The following is a 12421-nucleotide window of genomic DNA, read 5'->3' as shown; positions in this document are numbered from 1 at the left end:
ATCCAGAGGGAGCTGCTTGTAAACCAGTTACCTCATAACTTCTTGGTGTACTTTATTCATAAATTTTTCAGCTATACAACTGATCCCACTGTTCTGGCATTTTTATCTACTTTGTTCACTTGCAACTTGTATTTCTACTTTGTTGCTACCCAGTTAAGTGTAATAAACCCCTTCAGCTTTACCAGGACATGGCAGCCTGGGAACTCTGGAGTAAAATATTCTGCCTGTCTTTCTCCAGTGTTATATATGTATTACCGTATATAATGAGGTTTGGGGTTTTTTGGTTTTGTTTCTTAAATGATGTGCTACTATGAAATCTGTTGCAATACAATGTAAAATAAAAGCAATTCAGAGTTAGTGTCTTTGACAATAATGTTTTTCTATGTAGAAGGTGAACTATTTTCTCTGTTTTCTAAGAGTAGCATCTTGTGGTTATTTACTGTATTTTCTCTGTACTCTGTTGATACTTCAAACAAAGACTGGTACTAGATATTAATGCAAAACACTTTTGTTATTAGAATGACTTTGGTGGACACAGGAGCCTTGTTAACAAATGGACAACTTTTCTCAAAGCACGTCTGATTTGTTCTGTGCCAGGACCTAATGGCATTGACACACACTTTGATGAACTACGTAAGTGGCAGAAATGGTTTTGAATACAGAAATGTTTTCAGGTATTATCCATATGAAACTAACTTAGTTTTCTTTTCCTTCTCTTGTTACTGTTACAGAGGACGTGTTCCTAATGAACTCAAAAGACCCTAAAAATCCAATAGTCTATGGAGTGTTTACAACTTCCAGGTATAGAATGTATCATTTTACTTGCGTGAAAACTTGGGTGGCTTGTTTTAAAGAGTTCTCTTTGTTAAAGATGTTTTTAAGAAACACAAAATTTTCTTAACCTTTGAACTGAGAAGTCAGTGGCAGTAAGAACTAATGAATTAGGTTTCTTTTCTTATGAGCAATGTACATCATCACTCTGAAGCTAGTAATCACAAAGACTATCAGTTTCTCAGGCTGTTCTTGCCATTGAATTGGCTTTTTATAGTGGGGATCAGAATTTGTAGCCCTTTCCACACAGACCTGGAAAAATAACACAGACATAAATATGCTTGTTTGGGGGCAGGGTAAAATAGAAAATCTGTGGTGTGAGAAATTAGTTACTCAAGGAGATATTAGTAAAAAATATTGCTGAAATCTGGAAACTTTAACGATCTTTCAAAAGTTCTGTTATTGAATCACATATAACTGTGACATGAATGTTTTGGTTTCATTGTGCTTTCACCACGAACAGAATTATGCTTGTAGCTTTGGCCTGAGGAAGGTTTGTAGTACTGGTTGCATTGCCACATTTATTTGTGAAGGACAAAAGTTTTAGTTTCTAAACAGAAAGAATGTTTCTAATGATAACCAGGCATAGAAGAGGGAGATTTACAAGTCCTTACTGTCTTCTGTAGGAAATCTCAAGGTAAGAAACACTGAAGTTTGCGTGTGTGCTGCCCGAATGACAGAAGAGGCTGCAAAAATATAGAAAAATGCGAAGTGTAGGAAAGAGTTGAATAGTTCTCTAGGGACTGCCCCGTTGAAGTTTACTCAAACTGGGGTTTTGGTCTTCTGGGGACAATATATTTTAAATAGTGAAATAGCAACCATCTGCTTAGGAAAATGTCTGAGAGATCGTATCAGTTATGCTGAGCTTTCACAGGAGGTGAGTTAGGATTGCTCTGAGAACATGTCAGAGTTTTGATAATCAGCACATGCAATAAATTAGAAAGCGACAGGCCGCTATTCCCATAGCTCTTCCACTCAATTAAACCGACTGATAATTTAAAGAACCTCATCTGATTTCTTCTCCCCTCATTTTTAGTAATATCTTCAAGGGGTCAGCAGTGTGTATGTACAGCATGACTGATGTGAGGAGGGTGTTTCTTGGTCCCTATGCCCACCGAGATGGACCAAACTACCAGTGGGTTCCCTACCAAGGGCGAGTGCCGTATCCACGACCAGGAACTGTAAGTACCCTGAGAAATACAGTAATCTGAAATGGGAAAACTATGGAAAATATTTTCATACGTTACATGGTCCTTGAGCTGAGATCTAAGGAAGAAACTGAAAAAGCTAATGAGATAAGGTGACAGAAGGGAAAGCTGATGATTCCTCCAGATCAAAAATGTACTGACTTTCTTGTGAGTATGAAACTGCAACAGCAACTTCATTTGGATTTTAATTTTGGCATTCATATTAACAAATTCAGCAGAAGTTTGAGCGATGGCTGGAGAATTTTACTGAAAGTCAGATGTTTAATAGATTACGCTGCATTATCCTTTCCTTGGAATTTGTCTTTGTTCCAAATATTAGCTGGGCCGTTCTTAGTGACAATGAACAGAAAACAGAACATCTGCCTGACTGTAAAGACACTTTCAATTGTTCTTGACATTAAATCTAGTATAGTGAGACAGATATTTCTGCAGTGGATGATAGAGTGACTGTAATATTTTCTAACTTCCATTGGCATTTTTTAAAATCTGTGCTTCTACCTGTTTCTCTGTTTCTAGTTATGAGTGACTAAAATGTCAGTGTATATAAGACATCCATATGTATAACTCCCAACTAATGTCATCACATTCTAGAAATCTTTAACTGCCTCTGAAATTACCAGTAGTCTAAGAAGATGGGACATTCATGAGAAAAGCATTAATTTTATACATTGGGGTAGCTCCTTAGCTAGTATAAACCAGCTTGGCCCATTTAAGTTGTGAAATGTCATTGCTGAAGATTAAATATATGTGCACACATGTATACATATAAACTATAAATATAAATATCTGTCTGCAATATTCTTTTAAAAGCTTCCTTAAATATAAAGCACAAAACAAACCAAGAATAACTTTGATCTTTTCTGTTAAATCATCGGATTTTCTACTTTTGTCTGTTATGTTTTGAAAATGTTCTTTCAAACATGATCTTTCAATTGATCTGCAACAGCTAGACAATATATATGCTCAACCTAATGAAAATTACTTCCTAAATAAAACAGTGCTCCCTAACAGCCCGATTCCTCAGTACTCCTCTCTTCGTCGCTATGACTGCTAAAGAGATTCCTAATTTTTTCCAGAGTTAAAATACAAGCTCTGCAGCATAGGAGAGGTTTCATTTTTTATTTGATAATGAAACTTTTTTTTTTTTTAAATTACTATTGTTAACGCTGATATGTCAGAGGGGTATTTTTAAGTTGTATTGTTTTACATCCTTGTGGAAAATGTGAATGTGTAGATTTTTTGGTATTTCTTGTATAACTAATATAATCAGTCTGACAGACTTAATGAGTTAGTGTTCATTATTATGTTTATTTATATTGCTCTTTGATTCCAGTATTGATAAACCTTTCTAAACAAAACCAAATAATAGATATTATGTAAAACTACAGACAAAGAAGAATGTTACGTTTCTATCACAGAAATGGACTGAGATACAGAACTGACTGCTGAATAGCGGCTCTGTTATGCTCATTCCACCGCAGAGATTGGACACAGCTCTATTGAGATTCTGAATGCACAGCTCAAATATTTGCCCTAGAGACTGGCAACACAGCCCTGCCTGCCTCAGAGCCTGTGGGTTATTCCAAGACTTGTCTGAGGGTTTTGAATTGAGATCCATATGGGAGAAGAATAACTTGACCAAATTCCCAAGAACAAGCAGAAAAGCAGGGACCTGAATCCAGCCCCTAAGTGGCTAAGTGACCTAAGCCACCAGATCTCTTGCCAAAGTAGGGAAATACAGTTAAGTTACATACACTTTTTTTCTGGCTACCCTCTCAGAATGGATTTTACCCTTACAATTTCACTATAACATACTTATACCAAGATTCACAAAGAAAATGTGAAAATGTTCAGATTTCATTGTAAACATTTTTCTTGCCTAAGGGCAAATGTGATCCCAAATTATACATTTCTACATAGCCCTTCAGTCATATCATGTAGTGCAAGAGGCCATGCCACTGTAAATTATCTTAATTCAAGAGTGGCTGAGGCCATCAGTTTCTCCTAGCTCACTGCCAGTGACTCCAATACTGGTGTCTACCACTTTGAATTATTTTTTTTTCCCTCACAGTTGCTAAATCATTCTACTGTATTAGTAGGATAAAACTGAATTTTAAGATCAGAGATGTTTCTGGCTGAAAAGAAGCTTTTTGTTTCTAAAGTGATAAAATTGAATGTATTTTCAATGGCTTTGAAGACCTGTTGAGAATAAAGAAGAAAGGTTTTTGAAGATCCTTTAGATGTCAGACTTACGTCTTCCTTTTCCAAGAAACGGGGAAAGGGAAGGGAAAAACAAAACCTGAGCTTCTTACAATGATTCTGTTCCAGATCTCACTGCAGATAAACAGTGCTGAATTATCTGAGGAATTTAATAGGTGTAGTGCCAATAAACTTCTTGAGCATCTGGTGACTTGCCCAGTACGAGCAAGCAAAAAGGAAAGTTAATGCTTCTTTTGAAAAGTCAGAAAACTTTGTAAACAATACTAGATCAGCTTCACATTTAACAAAGAAGTTGCAAGATTCTTCCTTTAAGATCTAGTAATTATTATTATTTTTAACCTTTTAACAATATTTGGGAGAGGAGGAAGGATTTTTGTATATACTTCATCTTGAGTGAGGTACCTCATCCTGAATTCCTGTCTGACTTTCTGTGAATTCATCTACAGAGCTCAAGTTTTCTCTGCTTCATGGTACCAGAAGTACATTTTCAGTTATGACCAAAGCCCTTTTTGTTCTTAACAAAATGTAGCAATTGATTTATTCTGTTGGATTCCCTAATATGACAGTTAGGGGGTAGCCTAGTTACCTCCTCCTGGCTGATCAAAACCCATGACAGAGCATACTGGGGACTGGCAATTGGAAGTGCATGTTAAATGCAAGACTTCTTTTGACCCTACTTGGATCCAAGATCGAGCACCTTTCTCCAGACTTTTTCAGGACATTTGTATTCATGCCTATCTTTTGGCACATGAAAACTTTCCTTGTTGTCAGTGGGATTGATTAAGTATATAAACATGAGTTCTGATGAAGCGCCTTGCCAATCAGCTTGACCTAGACCCACTAATATCAAAAGCAGTCTTGTCATTAGCATCAAGGATAATGTCTTTGTTTGTGTGTCCTGGTTTTGTGCCCATAACATAAATAAACATGACAGGACTTTCCTTCTCAGGACAACTCAGACTTTATGTGGGTTGAGATTTCTCTGCAAGCACTTTGGACTATGGACAGACTAAATCTAACCTACTGATGGTGCCCATTTCACTCCATCAAAAAAGGGAGTTGTAGCCAAGACTATAGCTTCCTAAAGTTGGGTGGGATGAATATGAGCTGCAGACTAGTCCAGGTAATGTACTTTAGACTTTAGATGTAAAACCACAAAGTTTCTGGCCCTTATTCTCAGAAAAGCAGGGAATCCAAGCAGTAATCTGGCTCTCAGAATTGGGAGTCTCATTTAAACACACAGAGTTATGACACTAATTTTAGTTTTATGATTTTTCTGCCTAAAATATATCTTGGTCAACATTGCTGCAAGTAATATCATTTGTTAGGAAATGAGCCAGAAAGTAAATATTCAAGCAATTGAATCACAGCTGAAATTCATTTACTTAAAATTGAAATGAATATTCATTTACTATTTTTTTCAGTGTTTGCCCAGCTGCAATTAACAATACTTAGCTCTTGTGTAGTGATTTTTATACTTATAGCACTTTACATATATTGTCTAATTAATCATTATCTAATTAATCTGAGTAATTAGTATTGAATTGTAGTTAGAAAATTAATCGAGATGTAAAGCAAACAAAACTGAAGTGTAGAATTTTAAACATAATATTTGAGACAGACAATGGTTTGGCCAATGGTTATAAAAAGCCTGTGTGATTTTAACTTTGTAATATTTCTGTATGAGAAAGAGCATATAATAATAAAAAAGCTGAAAAATATTGACACAGTAGATAACTAACTTGCCTTCTGCTTAGTCTGCTCCACATGCGTTAATCAAATGTCCTCACTCCCTCCTTCCCTCCCTCCCTTCCATACCATATAATTGAACAGAATGCAGGAATTTGCTTACTAACAAATATGCCAAAAAGGGACAAGTTGCACTTTATATGTCCATGCTAAAAGTGTCCCTTTGCTGCGTATAACAACTACTCTTTTTGACAACATTGATTTTTTAATTTCATTTCTGATGAATTATTAATAATTTGGATCAAGGTGATAGCAAAGACAATTGATTTCTTCTGCTGAGTATCCTTCAAGGTCTGGATTCTTGGTTAATAAGATGTTGTCCTCTAGGTATTTAATTGGAAGATATACTATACATGGATTTAAAGGTCAAATTATCTAGGGCATTTTAACACTAGCTGTTTATATTTCAGGTTCAAATGACACAAACATAATTATTATCAACTGTGTTTCAAAGTCGGTGTCCGAACAGATTAGAGTGGGGGACACCAAGTTCTTTGCCAAGTATCTTTGGACTGGTGACTTAATGCCATTGTGGCTCATTTTCTTCATCCCTTCAACATTACTAAGACACTACCAATGCTTACTTTAAAGTAACCTCTAATTGTTCATAAATACTTACCAATTCTACAGATGAGACAAGGGCAAATAGTGGTGATAGCCAGTCCTCAAGGCTCTGCACGGGGACATGCAGTAGGTGAAAGTGGAAGAATATTTTCGTGGATACCAAAACCTGGTCTTACCTCTCTTTTCCTTCTCAGCCTCTATGTTTCGTTCATGTTGGGAGAATGTGAGCAGAGAATTCTCTGTTTTTCACAAATTAGAGGCAAAACTACCTGGCCCACCCATGGCTGTATAAGGGGGCAAAGGGACTCTCTACTGCACGACTTCATGGGGACAAGCTTAATCCCAAGGGGATACCAATGTTTCTGTCACTGCACGGTACACAACAGTGAGGAGTTATTTCAGTTCTTTAGTGAGTTGTCTCACCTAACTCTTCGCACTGACAGTGCAAGAAGCAACACTCACAGGAGGCTTTCTTTAGAATCAGTGGTGAGAGAAAAAAAACATTTAGGACATGACTCTTCTGATTTGATTTAGTGTAACAGAATCCATGTTATTGAGACTACATGGATGGCATAGGCTTGTTGAGACAAGCAGGATTTTGAAAAGTCAGTAGAGCAGGGATTTGTCCCAGCAGTTAAGGATTTGGTTCCTAGGAGAGGAATTGATTTCCAGTCAACATCTGAAGACAATACTTCGAAACTAGGACAGTAGCATAATTAATTAATTTTCTGTTGTATACATAACCAAATACTGAAATTGCTTGTTTCATATTGAATTTTAGGTAATTCAGGATTTCTTCCTTCTGCCAATTAAAGATTAAGACTAATCAGTAAATTACTAAAAATCCTTTTGCACTACATTATAGTAAGAAAAACTATGTATGAGGATCATTTACACTCTGTTAACCATATTGATTTAAATAAAAAAATGTTAAAAGTACTTTTAGTGAAGAATCAACTTGTGCTGTCTGTCATGAATCACTTAGTTCGCCTGTCATATTTAATTATAAACTGCAGTTGTTGGGATGATTGTAAGGAAATGGATTTCTAATACGTTTCTAGTGACTGATAATTAAATGTAAAACATTTTCTCTTTTATTTCTAGTGTCCCAGTAAAACATTTGGAGGCTTTGATTCCACCAAGGACCTTCCTGATGAAGTTATAACATTTGCAAGAAGTCATCCAGCCATGTACAACCCGGTATTCCCCATCAACAACCGTCCAATCATGATCAAAACAGACGTGGATTACCAGTTCACACAGATAGTAGTAGATCGAGTGGATGCTGAAGATGGCCAATACGATGTGATGTTCATTGGCACAGGTGAGAAGTTTTGAATCTACACTGTATGCTTCTCCGGGTATTATGGAGACATAGCTCAGACAAAACTTCAGAACACTGATCTATGTTCCAGTATATACCTGTGAAAATTTGGGGCAAGACTCAAAACTCTGTGTGTGGGGAGGTCTTTGTTACATACATTCACTGTAACAGGTTCAGGCCTTGGCCCTGCATAGCTTAATTCTTTAGGAGCTTTGCCAACTGGATAAAGATCAAACCACTCTCTTTTCAACTGCTGTTATTAGTGAATTTTATTAGAAATATCTTGCCTCATTAATTATAATTTTGAAGTACTGCATAAGAAGTATTAACATGAATGAGGCAAGTATCCAGGTATGGGAAATGTCTTGTGTGCCTTTCAAGTATTTCAAGTATTGCCTTAAGATGCCCAGCTCTTTAGCCAGAAGAGTGCATCATTTTAGTTAAGGTGAAGATATCTGGCACATACAAGGTGTTTTAAGAAGAGTTGGTAATAGAAACTTGATACCCTTTCCAAAGCATTTGCAGAATCTTACAGCTTGGGCATTTTATCAAAAGTGGAAATATGCACTCAGAATAGACATATTTTCCAGAAAGGTAATAATGAGAAATAACAGTAGCCAAAAATTAGCTGATACTCATTTGCCTACGTTCAGGGGCTTCTTAACTATGCTGATTAGCAGTTGGTGAATCTGCTTCTTCACCTTTGAAGATTTTCCATTAGTTGGCTGGTGTTTCAGTTATGTTGAATAAAAGTATTTTAAACTTCTATTGAACATAATTGCTAGTAATTAGACATTGGCATCATGAAACCAAACCAAATCAAACCAAAACCCTACTGTTTCTTTTCAGCTTTGGACCAAAAAATATCTGTCTGTCTTATAACAGTCCAATTTTTATTTGATTTAAATACAGTTCTAGTACTCTAGACCTGGAGTCAGATTTCCAAAGCAATAAATCTCAAAAGTCTCTTTAATGTTGATGCCTGAAATATATTATGAGCAAACTGAGAGCTGATGAAGCTTTGTACCATACACAGTGCCTGCATAGCAATTCAGAACATTTACTGCAGGAAATGCAGCTCTGCAGAAAGTGTTCCAGCTCTTCAAAGTTGTGAGCTGAGTTATTAGATACCAGTGCTACAATATGTTCTTGCATAAAACGTTGAAAAGTAATTTCATGTGATTTTACACAACACATGTATTTTCCATCACACATTAGGGACTACAATGCCATCCACAATTAGCAGTGCTTTTTGCCTTTCAACGAGTCTTCTATGACCTGGTTCAGTCCAGAAAATAAAAAGGCAATACTCCCTTTGGCTGTGATGTGAGGGAACAAACCCTTCAGCATCCAGAGTATGATGCTGAACAAATGTAAGGAACAGATTTATGTCTAGATCTTAAGCACAAGAGGTGGCATTTATCTCACCCAAGTTTGGCATTCAGTCTAAGAAAGATGCATTGGCTTCTGCAAGGGAAAGAGATAAGTACTTCCAGAGAGAGATTCATTGTACTTTTATCGAGACCTATTAGAGTAAGATGAATAGTTATGCAGAAGTTCCTGTCTGTTTTCAGACAGTACAGGAAGACTTGCTTAAGCCTGAGCTATAGCTTTTAGATAATTATCATTACGTATAATGATTCTTATCTAACTTAGTCAGGCAAGGTCTCTCTCTGAAAGAGCCTCAATGATACCTAACTCTTACCTTTGAGCTGGGAATTTAGACACTCACTTAATTCCGTAAACCACTAATATTCAGGTGTGTGGTAAGTGCTCTGGATCCCATCCAACACTGCAGATAGTTGTGCCCAGGAACTATAAGAAAAGTACTGAAAGATTATTACTTGTACTTGCCAAAAGAGATTTCAGCACCAAAACCCCAGGTTTGTAAGTGCAGAGTGTTACTATTTCTTGAAATATTACTTTTGTCCAAAGAAACTGTTTTTTTTTCCAGCGGGAGGACAAGAACAGGCATTACACCTGTCCATGGAGCTGGAGCACAGAAGATGCTCCATGATCTTCTGAGCTCACTATCCTCATTTAGATTTTCAGAATGAGTAAAGGGCATCTTCCACGTAGGGGGAAAGGAAAAGAGGAGGGACTGAGGCCCTGCCTGCCTTCTGCCAGAAAGCTGCACCGAGCCAGCTGGTCAAAGTCAAAGAAACCAGAAACAGATACACAATCAAAATGTATCATATCTTCCTCAAACAAAGAACAAACCGGGGAGCAGATAAGGGACTCTAGTCACAGTCCAGTTTCCCACTTGATGATCTGAACCTATGACAAAGCCAGAATTAAGCTCTCTGGGGTATGACTGGATTTTTCTGTGCAGGTCTGTCCCATCAGATTAGATATATTTCTCTGTATTTTCCCATTGCTCTTGCAGCAATCTACATTATTCCCACATGCTGCTGAACTTCAATATGTTGAAGAAACACTTTTTTTTTTTCCTTTTCATTGAATAACTGATGATAATTGAACACAACATAATTAATAGCCATCCAGTGTGGTCACATTTTCCTTTCCTGTGGGTGAAATCTTTAGCTGAGCAGTTTCTTTCCCACTGTGATTGTACCAGTGTGTTTCACAATGGAAATAAAATCATATCGGTATGTTTGAAATTATATCAGAAAACAACAGGATTTAAGATACGCAATTAATGCGTATCCTGAGTGTCTGATGCTTGGGATCATTTGGCACAGTCAAGGTACATCTGTCAGTAAAACAAATTAATAACAGTAATCTTATCTTAGTGAGTAGAGCCTATTTATCCTAAAGGAGAAGGCTGATTCCATTTGTGTGAAATTGTTTGAAATACTACTCTGTAAAACTTGATCTAGAACTCAGATAAAGCCCCACTTTTGTACCTGTGGCCTGACCAGAGTCACCATAGTGATTAACACAGTGTATCTTTGACCTCAGAGGCTTTCTTGAGCATCAAGCGAGTGTAATTGTTGCAGGATCCACTTAAAAGTCAGACCTTTTCTTGAAACAACATTATGTGGGGAACTCATGTCTGCTCAGTGCCCACTCAGGCTCCAGAGTTTCCCTTGTGTTGTTTTGTCAAAAATTCCCCTTTATTTCTAGAAGATGGCATTTGATGGATTGTGGCTGAGGACAGTCATAGTCTTATGCTGCTATATTTATTAGATCAGAGTTCTCTTTTTTTACTCATACAGTGTATTTTCCTCAAAACCACAGTCATCAAATTATCAGGATAATTAAGGAAATGAACTCATCCATTAAATTACAAATATAACTAACATTAAATTATCTGTTGTTCTGAATTACCCTGTTGTAGAAATGTGTATTCTTTTCTTTCTTGTTTTAAAATTTGTTTGTATTGTTCTCAATATTCCTTGAATGAAATAAATTCAATTAGTAGCAGTAACCATAATGAAAACCACTTCCAAAACAACTTATCTAGTATATTTTACTAGCTTAGTTTGTACATGTAGCTGCCTAAATAAAAAGGAAGTTGTGCTTTGCTTTGTTGTTATTGTCCTAAGAACGTTTTTTTCTTTTTATAAAAAAGATCTATGAAATTATGACAAATTAAAGAAAATAGTGATGTACATATTTTGTGGGAAAAAAATCACTTCTGTCTAAACTTCAAAAAATATGTACTTAGAAAATAATATCTGTTTAAAGGAGAGCAGATGGAAAAATTAAGATCTCAATTCTACAGGATATTTTAGGATTTCTAGAATATTTTAATCCAAATTCATGTAAAGAATTTAAAATACCAGAATTTTCTCATGAAATCAATAGCTTTTAAATTTGTCACTTTATAAAAACATTTTCAGCTTGTGTAATCTGTTTCAATTTTATGTGTATTTTCAATATAGAAGTGGTGAGTTGTCATGATTCTAATCAGAAGTTTCAACTAACACAGAGAAATACATATACATACAAAATATGTTTTGATTTTGTGTAATTGATGGGTAATTCTTGTTTTAAGAATATTGACCTGTACAGTTCTGTTACTTTCAGAATTTTATCAATTTAAAATTCCTTGTGTTTTCCTAAACTGTTACTGCTATAGCATGTGAAACATTGAAAGTCCTCAGGGACATAGTTGTTATTCCTGTGATACATTTACAGGGTACTACACTAGGCTGGTTAAAAAGAAAAGTCACATACTGGGTGTTTCCATTTCAGAGTCTACAGTGATGTTTACCAACCTAGAAATAATTCTCTTTTTTTGGTTGTTGTTTTTCCCTGAAAAGTCTGTTCATGGAAACAAACAAATAAATCACATATGGAGAAGCTGTAAAACAGAGATGGTCTTAAGTCTCAACCATGTCCACGAAACCAAAGGCTGTAGCTCAGGAATTTCAAGTACTGGCCTTGTTCATGTTAAAGCCCATTGCAAAAATCCAAGAATGTAAATGGGTACGGTATTAAAATGCTGGCACACATCTATTTCTAAACAGAAGATACAAGTTGTGTTGCTTGTTACCCCTCAGTGAAGACCAGTATGTAACACGCAGAGAAATACAGATGCCTTGAGGGGCTTATACAT

At 36.2% G+C, this 12421-nt stretch overlaps 1 protein-coding gene across 2 annotated transcripts in view; it reads left to right on the top strand.

The window, feature by feature from the left end:
- Positions 1-12421, top strand: part of SEMA3A (semaphorin 3A) — a 171146-nt gene that overhangs the window by 133139 nt on the left and 25586 nt on the right. For both annotated transcript variants that reach the window (XM_074903439.1, XM_074903440.1), the window contains 4 exons: positions 519-633; positions 732-801; positions 1868-2012; positions 7677-7896. In XM_074903439.1, the coding sequence (XP_074759540.1) occupies positions 519-633; positions 732-801; positions 1868-2012; positions 7677-7896 (550 nt within the window). The remainder of the gene's footprint in view (positions 1-518; positions 634-731; positions 802-1867; positions 2013-7676; positions 7897-12421) is intronic.

This window comes from Athene noctua, chromosome 3 (genome assembly GCF_965140245.1).
Source record: "Athene noctua chromosome 3, bAthNoc1.hap1.1, whole genome shotgun sequence".
NCBI lineage: Eukaryota > Metazoa > Chordata > Aves > Strigiformes > Strigidae > Athene > Athene noctua.
This window is presented reverse-complemented; position numbering and strand designations above follow the sequence as displayed.